Here is a 12,232-nt window from a genome sequence, read left to right as displayed (position 1 = left end):
GGGCAGAAGAGACAGTTATTAAAGCTTATCAGACAATACTGACACAACTGCATGGAGGGGAACAGGACTATGACTAAGACTGATGAATCATCAAAAACCTCCTTTACCTCCAAGGAAGGAGATCCAGCAGTCTGGTTATCTACAGATTAAAAGGCGATTAAAGTCTATCTAATTAAATGATAAGACTAAATGAAATTGAGGGCTAACCTAGAAAATACACTTGCTGCAGGAACGCTAATAACTGTCTGGATGGTTTAATGTTAACTTTAGGAACACACACACACGTACGCACACAAGCACACACACACACACGCGCACATTGTGTGGGAAACTCTGATCTGCTCCCTCAGTTAAGTCAGTTCGGACGTGAGCGTCGAGTGCGAAAGGCTAATTGCACCGCACGTGAGTGGGTACAGCCGCACGTCAAGAAGAGGCTTGTACCGAGGACGGCGTGTGACGGAGGACAATACCACGTGTGGGCGGACGGGAGGGAGGTCGACAAGGGTCATGGAGAGTGTGCTGAGCTGCCTTATCGCCCTCCTTCAGCCCCAGGAACACGAACCAAAACAAGCTGGTCATTAAACAAAAAACCCACCAGGATTTCCAGCTTCGCTTGCTGATGCCTTTTTTCCTCCCATAACGCGAGCGCCGTTTCACAGATTATAATCACGTTCCAGCATTTTATGAAAAGCGAGTGAGTTAGCTGGGTCAGAACAACAGTGTTATAAATTTCCCTTCTGTAATTTCTAATTCATGTTGCTCGTAGTGGTTTGGATAAAAGGAAAATAAAACCGTATATCAAAGATACCACAGCTGCGGCAATATAAAAGCAACATTGTAACGTTTTATTTCATCATATTTTACACTATTTAGAAAAGAAAACACAATGAATAAATAGAAATGTAAAAAGCAACTCTTAATGAACGCCTCACCTTCTGTGGGGTTTTTTTTTTTTTTGTGTGGTTTTTTTTTGCACTGCTTCATGACAGCTGTGGATGTCCTGCGCAGGACACCACGGACTGGCTCACGGGGACACATACGGTGGGACAGGCATGCGGAGGTGTGGACGGGCGGTCCCCCTTCAGAACACGCGTGCGCGCTCATGCGCGTACGCACAGCAAAGAGTAGGAATCGGCACACCAGAGACGACGACACCTATAAACGGGATTGCAAAATATCTACGGTATATACACGGAACGGTAAGTTAGCCCAACTCCGGAACCACATCCACGTGGCTTCGGTGCTGGCTGAAAGGAGTCTGGCTTTGGAACCTGCGGTGGGCATGGATCCGTTTTTAGGTCTTCCCAGTCTCTTGTAGGACTTCCTTGATGAAACACATGAATCATTTATCCACATTAGATTGCACCATGTACAGGTTATAACGATACACAAACTCTACATACACGACATGGCCGGTGTGCTGCTGCAGTCTCTTGACGGTGTTAAAATACACGGTATTCCTCCGGTTGGGCGAATAAGGCAGAGAGTCCGGCAGAGCTCGGGTAGGCAGGATCAAAGCATGAGAGTCACTCACGAGCAGGAAAGCAGCCTGACAGGCACACGGGCCGCCTGAGCGCCCGTCCTTTCCGGCCCGTTGCCCGGTCGCGTCTGGCGAGATTGCCAGGGCGAGCCGCAGAGGGAGAGAGAGAGAGACACGGAGAAGGGAGAGGGTAAACAAGCGCGATGCAGGCCTCCCACCGCGGGGTCCAAGCTCTCATGTCGTCGAGTGACGAGGCGGACCCGAGGGTCCAGGCCCGTGAGGCCGGAGAGAAAGGAAGCGGAGGCAGGGGGAGTCGAGGCGCCGCCTCGTCCACGCTCCCTCGCCCCCTTGCACTGGCCTGCCGCTCACGGGTTTGCGTGTTATCTGACCTCCAAACAGTCCAGGTACTCCAAGGCCAGATCGTAGCAAAATCGATACTGCTCCTGGAACAGTGGGAAAAAGAGTGCGGTTAGAGGAATGAACGGTTTAACGCCTCCGCGCATTCTCCTGTGGTTTAACCGACGTCTGGAGACACGAGGAGCTCACCATGGTCTCCACCATGTTGGGCTTGGAGTTGCGGAGAGTCTTGACGGCGTAGAAGACGTCCACCATGCTGTGGTGACGGATCATCTCCATGATCATGGTGCAGGCGCAGAAGGTGCCACTCCTCCCACCACCGTTCCTGAAACACAAAGCCACGCCTCTCCTCTTAGTGACCACACCCATACCCAATGGGATGCCATCCATTTTACAATCAGTCTGTGGCAGCCTGGTGTTAACTGGATGGAACATTGACATGTAAACACTGTGATACAAACAATTACTAAACAAACGGGCAGTTAATGTCTAAAGAAATCAATATGTACATATAGATGGGTGAGAATACTGGTTTATGCTTTATTGAACAGGCTAATAATAAGAGGCTACCAGAAAATTGGCACAGAGGAGTGAAGAACAATACAGTGTGACTCCATTAACTTGGGAGTACACCGATGTAACAGATCTAAATGTGCTGGGGGCCGGGTGGTCCAGTCACACAACAGGAGCACATAATGGACTGTAGGTGTTTCTAATGGACTGTAGGTGTAACTAATTGCGCTGGACGCATTTAAGGCACGGGAGGAGCATTGAACGCACCCCTACCCACAACTCCGCCCCCACCCAACAAACCCCGCCCCCCCCTCCCCATCACCCGCAGGCCGAACTCACAGGCAGTGCACGACGGTGCCGCCCTCTCCACACTCCCTCTGCCACATGTGCACCTGGCCGAGCAGGGTGAGGAACGCCTTCTTGGAGTCCGGGATCTCGCGGTAGGCCGACCAGCGCAGGAACTGGAAATGCCGCACCACCAGGTGACCCTCCTGCAGCTGGGAGGAGAGGAGAGAGACGACCACATCCAGAGGTCACGTCGTGTGCCGAGGTCACGCGGGGGCCTCTGCGCCTCACGCGCCCCGTCACACTTGATCCACAGATCGAAAGGGACAAGTCATCTGTAACATGTGAATTATTTTGTTGTCGGCGCTGACAGCAGACACTACTTGATGTGATGTACATTATCGGGGAGGTGATAATCACCGTCCCGTGGTGGGACGACTCTCGTAGGGGTCCTGGGAGGAGGCAGGATGGGGGATTGTTTCTGACAGTAGCGGTAATGGAGAGGTTTTTTTTTTGCTGTTTTTCCAGCTGGCACGGTGTGACAGGCTGAGGAGAAGCAGAGCTGAGGTGCAGTTAGCTCTGCTGACAGGGTGTGACCCGCGGTGACGGACTAATTGACAGGCATGCTGGGGGAGGAGGGGGGGTTCATTTGGAGGGCAGTAGCACTTTGGGGAGAAGGTTCTGACGAGCCCCATAGGCACGGACGAAGCCGTCATGGCCAAACAAGGTAGAAGTGTGGCTCGAAGGCCGTCTGCATTCAAATGTACGTAGAAATACACACACACTCATGTGCACCCTCATTTCACCCTCATGTCTCTCATATGCATGCAGGCATGGACACACACACACACACACACACACACACACACTCACACACACACACACAGACAGACAGACACACACAGACACACATGCACATTTAAAGGTTTAGCCTGTCTCTCATACGCATGCAGGCATGGATACACACACACACACTACACGCACAGAGCACATTAGCAGCATACAAAGCAAACATCATCTTCAATTTAAGAGCCATTACTATTCCGCAAGAATGACCGACCACAATTTTAAGTTGCTTCTTCAAATATATCTGCACTGACTTCATTTATGGTCAGCCTCTGAAGAGATAAATTAAGCAATTAGCCTTTTAGGCCATTAGCCTCTGTAAATTGGTTGTGAACTCCAAAGAAATTCACTCAAGCCAGAGGAACTTGGATGTCAGGCCTGCGTTTTAATGAGGTCTGCATTTAATGGCGCATTATAACAGAGTGGCACAGTGTTAACCCCCTACTGACGCAGTGATGGGGACGGCTAATAACGGGCACGTTATATTTCACAATGCCACCTTATGACCGGTGCCGCGGACCTACCCGTGTGATGTTGTTGACCCGGAAGAGTCGTGTGATGACATCATCATCAGTGGACCTTGAGAGCAGCTCCACCGTCATGGGCCCAAACTGCTGCATGCCTGTCTCAGGCCAGTACTGCAGACAAGGCTGAGAGAGAGAGAGAGCGTGATACAGAGAGAAGGAGGGAGAGGGAGAGAGAGAGTGATACAGGGAGAGAGAGAGAGAGAGAGAGGGGGGGGGGATAGATAGAGTGAGAGAGACAGAGTGAGAGACACAGAGGCATTGAGCATGTCCATCATGAAGTAAATTGCTTCGCCAACACTAATACACTTACTAGTCATGCTTCTAAAGCATATTTGAGCTAAAATTTGCATTTGTCAGAAGCGTGGAAGATAGGGGCACAAACCAGAGCCATATTGACACGAGGATTAAAGGGAGGACCAGGATAAAAAGGACGCTAAGGTGAAGGGGGGAGGGGGGCTCTACCGTGACGGAAAACAGCAGGGGCAAAGAGTGGTGTGTGTGTGTGTTTGGTGGAAGGGCGGGGTTAATCAGTGGAGCAAATTCAATTGTGCCAATGGCATATCAAATACCGAGCTCATTCTCCCATATCAGCCCGTTTAAAGTTTCAGTCAGCCCTCATTTCAAAAGATGAACATTTCCTCTATGTGTCAATTAATTTTCACTCGCAGTGCGGGGCGATAAAAGGCTGACCGACTCGCCGCCCACATCCACTCCTGCCGTTTCACACGCAGCAGGGCTGGCGTGAGGCTACCGCTAACGCGCTAGCCCCGCAGAGCAACAGCAGGGGAGAGACTGGGAGCAAGCGCAGTCTGTAGGACGGCAAGGTGATACCCTGTCACGGCGATACCCTGTCACGGCGATACCCTGCCACGGTTATACCCTGCCACGGCGATACCCTGCCACGGTTATACCCTGCCACGGTTATACCCTGCCACGGCGATACCCTGTCACGGTTATACCCTGCCACGGTTATACCCTTGCCACGGCGATACCCTGCCACGGTGATACCCTTGTCACGGCGATACCCTGCCACGGCGATACCCTGCCACGGCGATACCCTGCCACGGCGATACCCTGTCACGGCGATACCCTGTCACGGCGATACCCTGTCACGGCGATACCCTGTCACGGTGATTCCCTTGTCACGGTGATACCCTGTCACGGCAATACCCTGTCATGGTGATACCCTTGTCACGGTGATACCCTGTCACGGCGATACCCTGTCACGGCAATACCCTGTCATGGTGATACCTTTGTCACGGTGATACCCTGTCACGGCAATACCCTGTCATGGTGATACCCTGTCACGAAGAAGGAAATGTATTAACAGGGTGGTTGGGAGGGAAAAAAATTACCCACATGTAGCCCCACACACACACACACACACACACACACACACACACACACACACACACACACACACACAAGAAGTGTAAAGAGGGTGGAGGATTTGTGAACACTAACCTCCCTGTTCAGAAAGGCTAGACAGAGACTTGACAGAGACATGAGAGAGACATGAGAGAGACATGAGAGTGAGTTAAGTGAATGACAAGATAGCGACAAAGTACAAATGCCCAAACACTAGCATAATATAAACAGAATACAGAAAAGCAACACACATATACATAAACACACACACACACGCATGCGCACACACACACACACACACACACACACAAACACACCCACGCCCGCCCAGGATCCAGACGGAGAACAAAACAGAAAGACGAAAACAAATCTCAAGCAGAGCTGCTCTCCCTCCCCCGACACACACCCAGTCTCCAGGGTTCCACTTCTCCACCATCCTGCCATCGTCCTCCGCCAGCACCCCCAACTCCAGCCGCCCTCCCAACAGGAATCTGGCCATCATCGACCGCCTGACCAGGGGGATCACGCGGGCCCCTCCCTGGTCCTGTGGCCTCGGGGAGCTTCTGCTCAGCATCCTTACCTGCCCTGTGTCTGCCCAGCTCACCGGCCCCGCATCTCAGCCCTGAATATAAGCGTAGAGTTGACAAGGGCACCCCACCCCGCAGAGATGCCAGGGCTCTCTTAAGGTCACCCGAAGCTTGGCACGCTAGGGTGAACGCAGACGCAGACGCAGCCCACCAAAAGCCTCTCGCACACCTGTGTCATCTAAAGCTATTTTTGCCGTAGCTAGCGATACGTTTCTGGATATAATACAGTTCACAGTGAGGCGTGGCGGTTGAGCCGACGCGAGCCCACACACCCAAGCGGAGTTGGACTGGTTCAGCTGGTTGAGCATGACCACGGAGGTGCAGCCGTAGTCGAACACCAGCCTCCAGAAGTCGGCGGTGGTGGTGGGCAGTGGGTGGGGCGTCACCACGAAGGCGGCGGCCCGCAGGAAGCTGTCCATGAGCGCCGCGTTGATGTAGCTGCCCGCCTCCCCGTCAGCGGACACGAGGAAGGCCAGCGCGCGGTCCGGTGGGAGCACGTCCATGCTGCGGTTCTTCTCGCGGTTCCGCGGCAGCAGCGAGACGCTGCACTCCTCCACGTCCAGGTGGGGCGTCACCGAGTTCAGAGTCTGGGGGCGGGGCCAGGGGAGGGGCCGAGGGAGAGAAGGATTAAGAGTTAAAGGCAATATGATACATTCTGAGTGAAGCTCAGGCAGGACTTTGGGTCTGTTGGGATTTCAATGCATTTTGAAAACAGCACGTTATTGGTATTTTTGCCTGCTGGTTCGATCTTGTAGATGTAGCTAAAATTCTGCAGACACTGAGGTGGGAAAACATTGCAGTATGATGGATGTTTCTGGAAGGCCAAGATCTTTGTGTTGTAAATGGTCTGTACTAATGAATCATGCACTCAATGACCAGAAACATGAACAGCTAAAAAAGGTCAATTAGATATTTTTTCAAGACCGAGAGAGGGAGAGAGGGGTAAGAGAGAGAAGAACAGAGAGAAGGAGAAAGAGGAGAGGAGAAAGAGAATGGGAGAGAATGAAAGAAAAGAAGAGAGGTAGAGAGAGAGAGGAGGAGGAGAGAGGAGGAGAAAACATGACAAGGGAGAAGAGAAACATGAGTGGGGAGGAGGAGAGGCGGACACAGGGTGGAGGAGAGGCGGACACAGGGTGGAGGAGAGGCGGACACAGGGTGGAGGAGAGGCAGACACAGGGTGGAGGAGAGGCGGACACAGGGTGGAGGAGAGGCAGACACAGGGTGGAGGAGAGGGGGATACAGGGTGGAGGAGAGGCAGACACAGGGTGGAGGAGAGGCGGACACAGGGTGGAGGAGAGGCAGACAGGGTGGAGGAGAGGCGGATACAGGGTGGAGGAGAGGCAGACACAGGGTGGAGGAGAGGCAGACACAGGGTGGAGGAGAGGGGGATACAGGGTGGAGGAGAGGGGGATACAGGGTGGAGGAGAGGCGGACACAGGGTGAAGGAGAGGCGGACACAGGGTGGAGGAGAGGCAGACACAGGGTGGAGGAGAGGCGGACACAGGGTGGAGGAGAGGCAGACACAGGGTGGAGGAGAGGCGGATACAGGGTGGAGGAGAGGCAGACACAGGGTGGAGGAGAGGCAGACACAGGGTGGAGGAGAGGCGGACACAGGGTGGAGGAGAGGCAGACACAGGGTGGAGGAGAGGCAGACACAGGGTGGAGGAGAGGGGGATACAGGGTGGAGGAGAGGCAGACACAGGGTGGAGGAGAGGCAGACACAGGGTGGAGGAGAGGGGGATACAGGGTGGAGGAGAGGCAGACACAGGGTGAAGGAGAGGCGGACACAGGGTGGAGGAGAGGCAGACACAGGGTGGAGGACATGGGGAACAGGGGTGGTGTGCTAAGTCTGGCCTGCTGGGTGGAGGCCATGACAGCAGTACGGCTCACGTCTGCCAAAAGGGCAGCAAGGCCGGAACTTTCTAGAGCTTACATCGAGCTGTGTGTGTGTAGCGGTACTGAGGAAAAGAGAGAGTAGAAGAGAGAGGGGCAGAGAGAGAGAGAGAGAGAGAGAGAGAGAGAGTGTATGTGTGAGACAGTGTGAGAAAAGACACACAAAGCAAGGACAAAGCTGATGAAAAAACAGGCTAAGCCATATTTACTTAACACAGACTCACCACTGTCAATATTTGCCTTGCCCCGATATTTCACATTCTAATCGCCATGGTGAGGAGAGTCGGAAACACATTAGCTGGCAGCGAGGGAATCAGCGCCAGGCTTAATGGTGAAAAAAACAAATTTAAGCTAATCGTGTCCGTAATGAACAGGCGCATTACGCCCTCTTGGACGAATGGTTTTGGAATGACAATACTGTAGATGACTGGACCTGATGGCCGCCGCACACCGGTCACTCGGCTGCTGCGGATGTGCAAATGGCCCGTTCTGATTGGCTCCTCGTGGCGTCACGATTAAATGTGTTCCGCCGCAACTTGGCAACGGGCAGGCGGCCGGAAGGCACCGTGGGCGGCGCGAGTACAAGGTCATTAGCGCCTTAATGCGGGCGAATGCGACGGGAAACGATTTCTGGGGCGGCGGCTCGTCCGGCAGGAACAATCAGCGCCCGTCTGAAGAGCCGCGGGGGACACGGTGAGCCGGCGGGGGACGCGGTGAGCCTCGGGGGACGCGGTGAGCCGGCGGGGGACGCGGTGAGCCGTGGGGGACGTGGTGAGCCGCGGGGGACGTGGTGAGCCGGCGTGTGCCGCTCACGTGCTGCACGTGTCGGCCGTGACGTGGACGGAGCTCGGCTCAGTGAGGCTCGGAGTGGCGCGGTTGTTGGTTTGCGTTTTTTCGGTTTGCGACGATGCCCCGCGGAAGATGACCGGTGTTTTGCAAATGGTTATTATGATTCCGCAGCCATGCTGAGGCATTAGTGGGCAATGTCAAACAAGAGCTTATGAGCTTCTGTTTTTTCTTGGCCTGTTCCTTTCACAACAATCAGATGCATTGAGGGGCCTTTATTTATTCTCCCTTGAAACGCAGCATCCGCATCTGACCACAGCTACAGTACACGTGGACGCCGGCCGCTCGAGCGCGGGCTGTAATTACGGTCGTATCGCAATCATCCCTTGATTTCTTTCCACCGCTACAGCGGTTATGGCGATGCCGAACAAAGAATAAAATTGCAGGTTGTCATGAAAATTGGCTTCACAAAACAATAAAAGGTCTCAAAGAGGGAAAGAAAACAAGCGTGAGCCTGCAAACGCAAAAACGCTGGAGGAGAGGGATCGACGACGGAAAGTCTGAATCTGAAATTCCCCTTTAAAACCCCTTAAAAAAGACATGTGAGATGTGGTGTGCGCTCCAGGTGTGAGAGAGGTAACCCTGGAGTGACTAAACGTGGTATGGGGCCCGGGGCCCTTGCAGGGCCTCAGAGGGCCTCACCCTCACCTGGAACTCCTCTCGCAGCTGTGAGGTGTTGCTCTGACTGTCCACCCGCAGCATGTCCTTATAAGTGATGGCAAACTCGCTGACAGGGATGGAGGTCTCACCACACAGGCACGCCTCCAGAATAGCGTCGTGAATAAACACATACTGCTCCTGAAAGGGGTCAGGGGGGAGAGCACATTTCATGGGCCAGACAAGACAACAGTACATTCCTATATATATATATATATATATATATATATATATATATATATATATATATATATATATATATATATCCATATATATATACAATCTGCACCCCAACAGTTCAAAGTCAATAAAGGACTTTGTGTGGAACAAATTTTTGGTGAAAAATCAAAGCATGTATGTAAAATAAAAGGATGCTGATGTTGTAAGATGTTCACTAGACCTTTACTAAACCTTTACTAAAAACCTGAGCTCCAATACAGTCTACCGGATGCTGTTTGGTCTCTCTCTCACTCTCTCTACCACACTCGCTCTCCCTCACATTTAACACGCCATGGGTGTTGTGTAAAGTTCAGACACGAGCAACCTGTTTTATCTCAAGCATCTATGAACTCAAATACATTTACATAGCGCTTTGTACAACAGCCGTCGTCCCAAAGCTCCACGCATATCCAAGCGTCCAAGCCCCTTCAAAGACGAAGGCAGCAAGGAAAAACTCCCCAAGAATCATTATGAATCCAGCATGGAGCAGAATTAAAGGCCTGAGAAGATGCTGATCTCAACCAGCTGGAACCTGTATGCTGACATTTTAATCATCAATAAATGACCAGGCAACCCAGAGTCCCTCTGGCCCCAGAGATGTCTGGGGGATTACAACGCAGTCTAGACTCTATAATCGCTTCATGCTTGAGTTAGGGAGTTTCAAATGGATCGGACGCGCAGAAGTGGTTTTTGTCATCCAAATGTCGGCGTGTTATGAAAGAGACACTGACTACTCTGAAAATAATGCTTGTTTCTGTCCGGCCACACCAATGAAAAAATATTCAGGTTAAACAGAGAGAGTAATTCATAGGACGTGTGGAGCAGGGTGGCTTACTCACTTTCATTAAAAACATCTGCATCTGTAATTCCATTCTTACTCTTGATACGAAATCAAATAATTCACATATTATCCAATTATCTCACTTCCCTAATCGCCTAAACATCTCGTTAAAATGAATAAAATTCAACCAGTGTTCGACGTATGTTTAAGTCCTCAATAAGCCATTACCTGAGAGCAAATTGCAAACATCGAAATGGTCTGCACGTCCGCGACGGAGAGTCCCGGGTTAGGATTAACGGCGCAAGCGTGCGTCCCGTGTGCGGGCGGAGCGGGCCTCACCTCGGTCTGAATCATGTTGATGCGGCGGGAACACAGCGTTTTCACGCAGTTGTAGATGTCCACCACGCCCTCACACTCCGCCATGTCCAGCATCACGTCCAGGACGATGTAGCAGCCCGTGCGGCCGGCACCCATGCTGCAGACAGAGCCCCGCCCAGTCGCCCATGTGTCAGCAGCATTCAGGTAAGGGCTGTGCGATTCGAAGCGGAAAACCTAATCGCGATACTTTTTCTTCTGCTTTCCCGATTCCACTACTGAGAATGCTTTTTTTTTGCGTATTCTCCCAGAGTGTGTTCGTCGTCTAAGTAGCATCAGGTAGTATCAATATTGAGCGCAAACGTGCAAAAACACCCAGTAATCAAGCATGAACAGTTCTGCCCCTTCAAGTATAGGAGCAAGCAGTGTGTGTGTGTGTGTGTGTGTGTGTGTACCTGCAGTGCACCACCACAGGGCCAGCGTCGGGGGGCGTGGAGGCCTTCACTCGGCGGAGGAACGCCAGCAGGCCGGTGGCGTGGTACGGCACCCCGTGCTCCGGCCACGACGTGAAGTGGAACTGACACACCTCGTGCTTGGCTGGGTAACCTCGCTATAGAAGAGCACACACACACACACACACACACACACACACACACACACACACACACACACACACACGTCATTCACCCAGCCGACATGAAACCCCCAAAAGTGACTCATCTCTCAGCAAATCTGAAAAAAAATCTAATTATGCAAGTGAAGTATCTGAGTTTTGTTTTGGGTATATAAAGGCAATTGTGTTGTTACGATCAATAAGAGTATTGTGCTTGTGAGATTTTCAGAGAAGGCTTGAAAAGGATCAACAAAACTAGCATCTTTGCTTTGGGGATGAAAATGGAGAGTTAGGCCTCGCACCCGCTCCATGGCGAAGGTGCGCACGCAGTACTCGGCCAGCGTCTCTGTCTTCAGGAGAGTGATCTTGATATCGCCGTACAGTTCGCTATCATCAGGCCAATACTTACAGCATTTCATCTGAAAGACACACACACACACACACACACACACACCCACCCACATGCGCACACACACACAGAGCGAACACCTCAGGTCAAACCGAGACACAGTACTTGAGTCTAAATAAACTTTATACAAATTACTTATTGGAATCCAAGATTGAAAGTATAATTGAAAAAAAAGCAATGTGTACTATGCACCACAATTAAGGGGCCGATTACTTGAGCGAACGCTCACCGCGTGCTTCCATTATGCTCTGCTCATTTTTCAGTCATCAATTAGGACTCTGGAATGAAGGCAAGCTGTGCTAAATTGCCTTGGGGGGAGCGGGGAGGGGCTTTGGGGGGAGAGGGGCGGGGCTTTGGGGATGGTCCATGCGGCAGGTGTGGAAAAACAAGCCGCCAGGACCATGCAGCCCGGGGCCTGTCCAGCAGGGAGGTGGGTGTGGATGGCGGCCAACGGGCTCTCGGAGGGAGAGGGGCGTGGGAGGGGGGACGGTGGGGGTGGGTGGGGGTTGTTTGACTCACCCGGCCAACCTCCACCA

General features: G+C 52.2%; 1 protein-coding gene across 5 annotated transcripts in view; it reads right to left on the bottom strand.

The window, feature by feature from the left end:
* Positions 1–933: 933 nt before the first annotated feature.
* The window catches only part of ptprua (protein tyrosine phosphatase receptor type Ua), a 155,832-nt gene continuing 144,533 nt past the window's right edge, over positions 934–12,232 (bottom strand). For all 5 annotated transcript variants that reach the window (XM_077009735.1, XM_077009734.1, XM_077009732.1 and 2 more), the window contains 10 exons: positions 12,216–12,232; positions 11,590–11,706; positions 11,130–11,284; positions 10,699–10,834; positions 9,351–9,500; positions 6,236–6,550; positions 4,006–4,131; positions 2,690–2,847; positions 2,027–2,162; positions 934–1,923 (listed from right to left, as the gene is read on the bottom strand). The exon at positions 12,216–12,232 is cut by the window's right edge and continues 81 nt beyond it. In XM_077009735.1, the coding sequence (XP_076865850.1) occupies positions 1,861–1,923; positions 2,027–2,162; positions 2,690–2,847; positions 4,006–4,131; positions 6,236–6,550; positions 9,351–9,500; positions 10,699–10,834; positions 11,130–11,284; positions 11,590–11,706; positions 12,216–12,232 (1,373 nt within the window). In that variant the 3' untranslated portion in view covers positions 934–1,860. The remainder of the gene's footprint in view (positions 1,924–2,026; positions 2,163–2,689; positions 2,848–4,005; positions 4,132–6,235; positions 6,551–9,350; positions 9,501–10,698; positions 10,835–11,129; positions 11,285–11,589; positions 11,707–12,215) is intronic.

Source organism: Brachyhypopomus gauderio, chromosome 6, assembly GCF_052324685.1.
Source record: "Brachyhypopomus gauderio isolate BG-103 chromosome 6, BGAUD_0.2, whole genome shotgun sequence".
Taxonomy (NCBI): Eukaryota; Metazoa; Chordata; class Actinopteri; order Gymnotiformes; family Hypopomidae; genus Brachyhypopomus; species Brachyhypopomus gauderio.
Note: the sequence above shows the minus strand (reverse complement) of the source record. Positions and strands in the feature narration are given on the sequence as shown.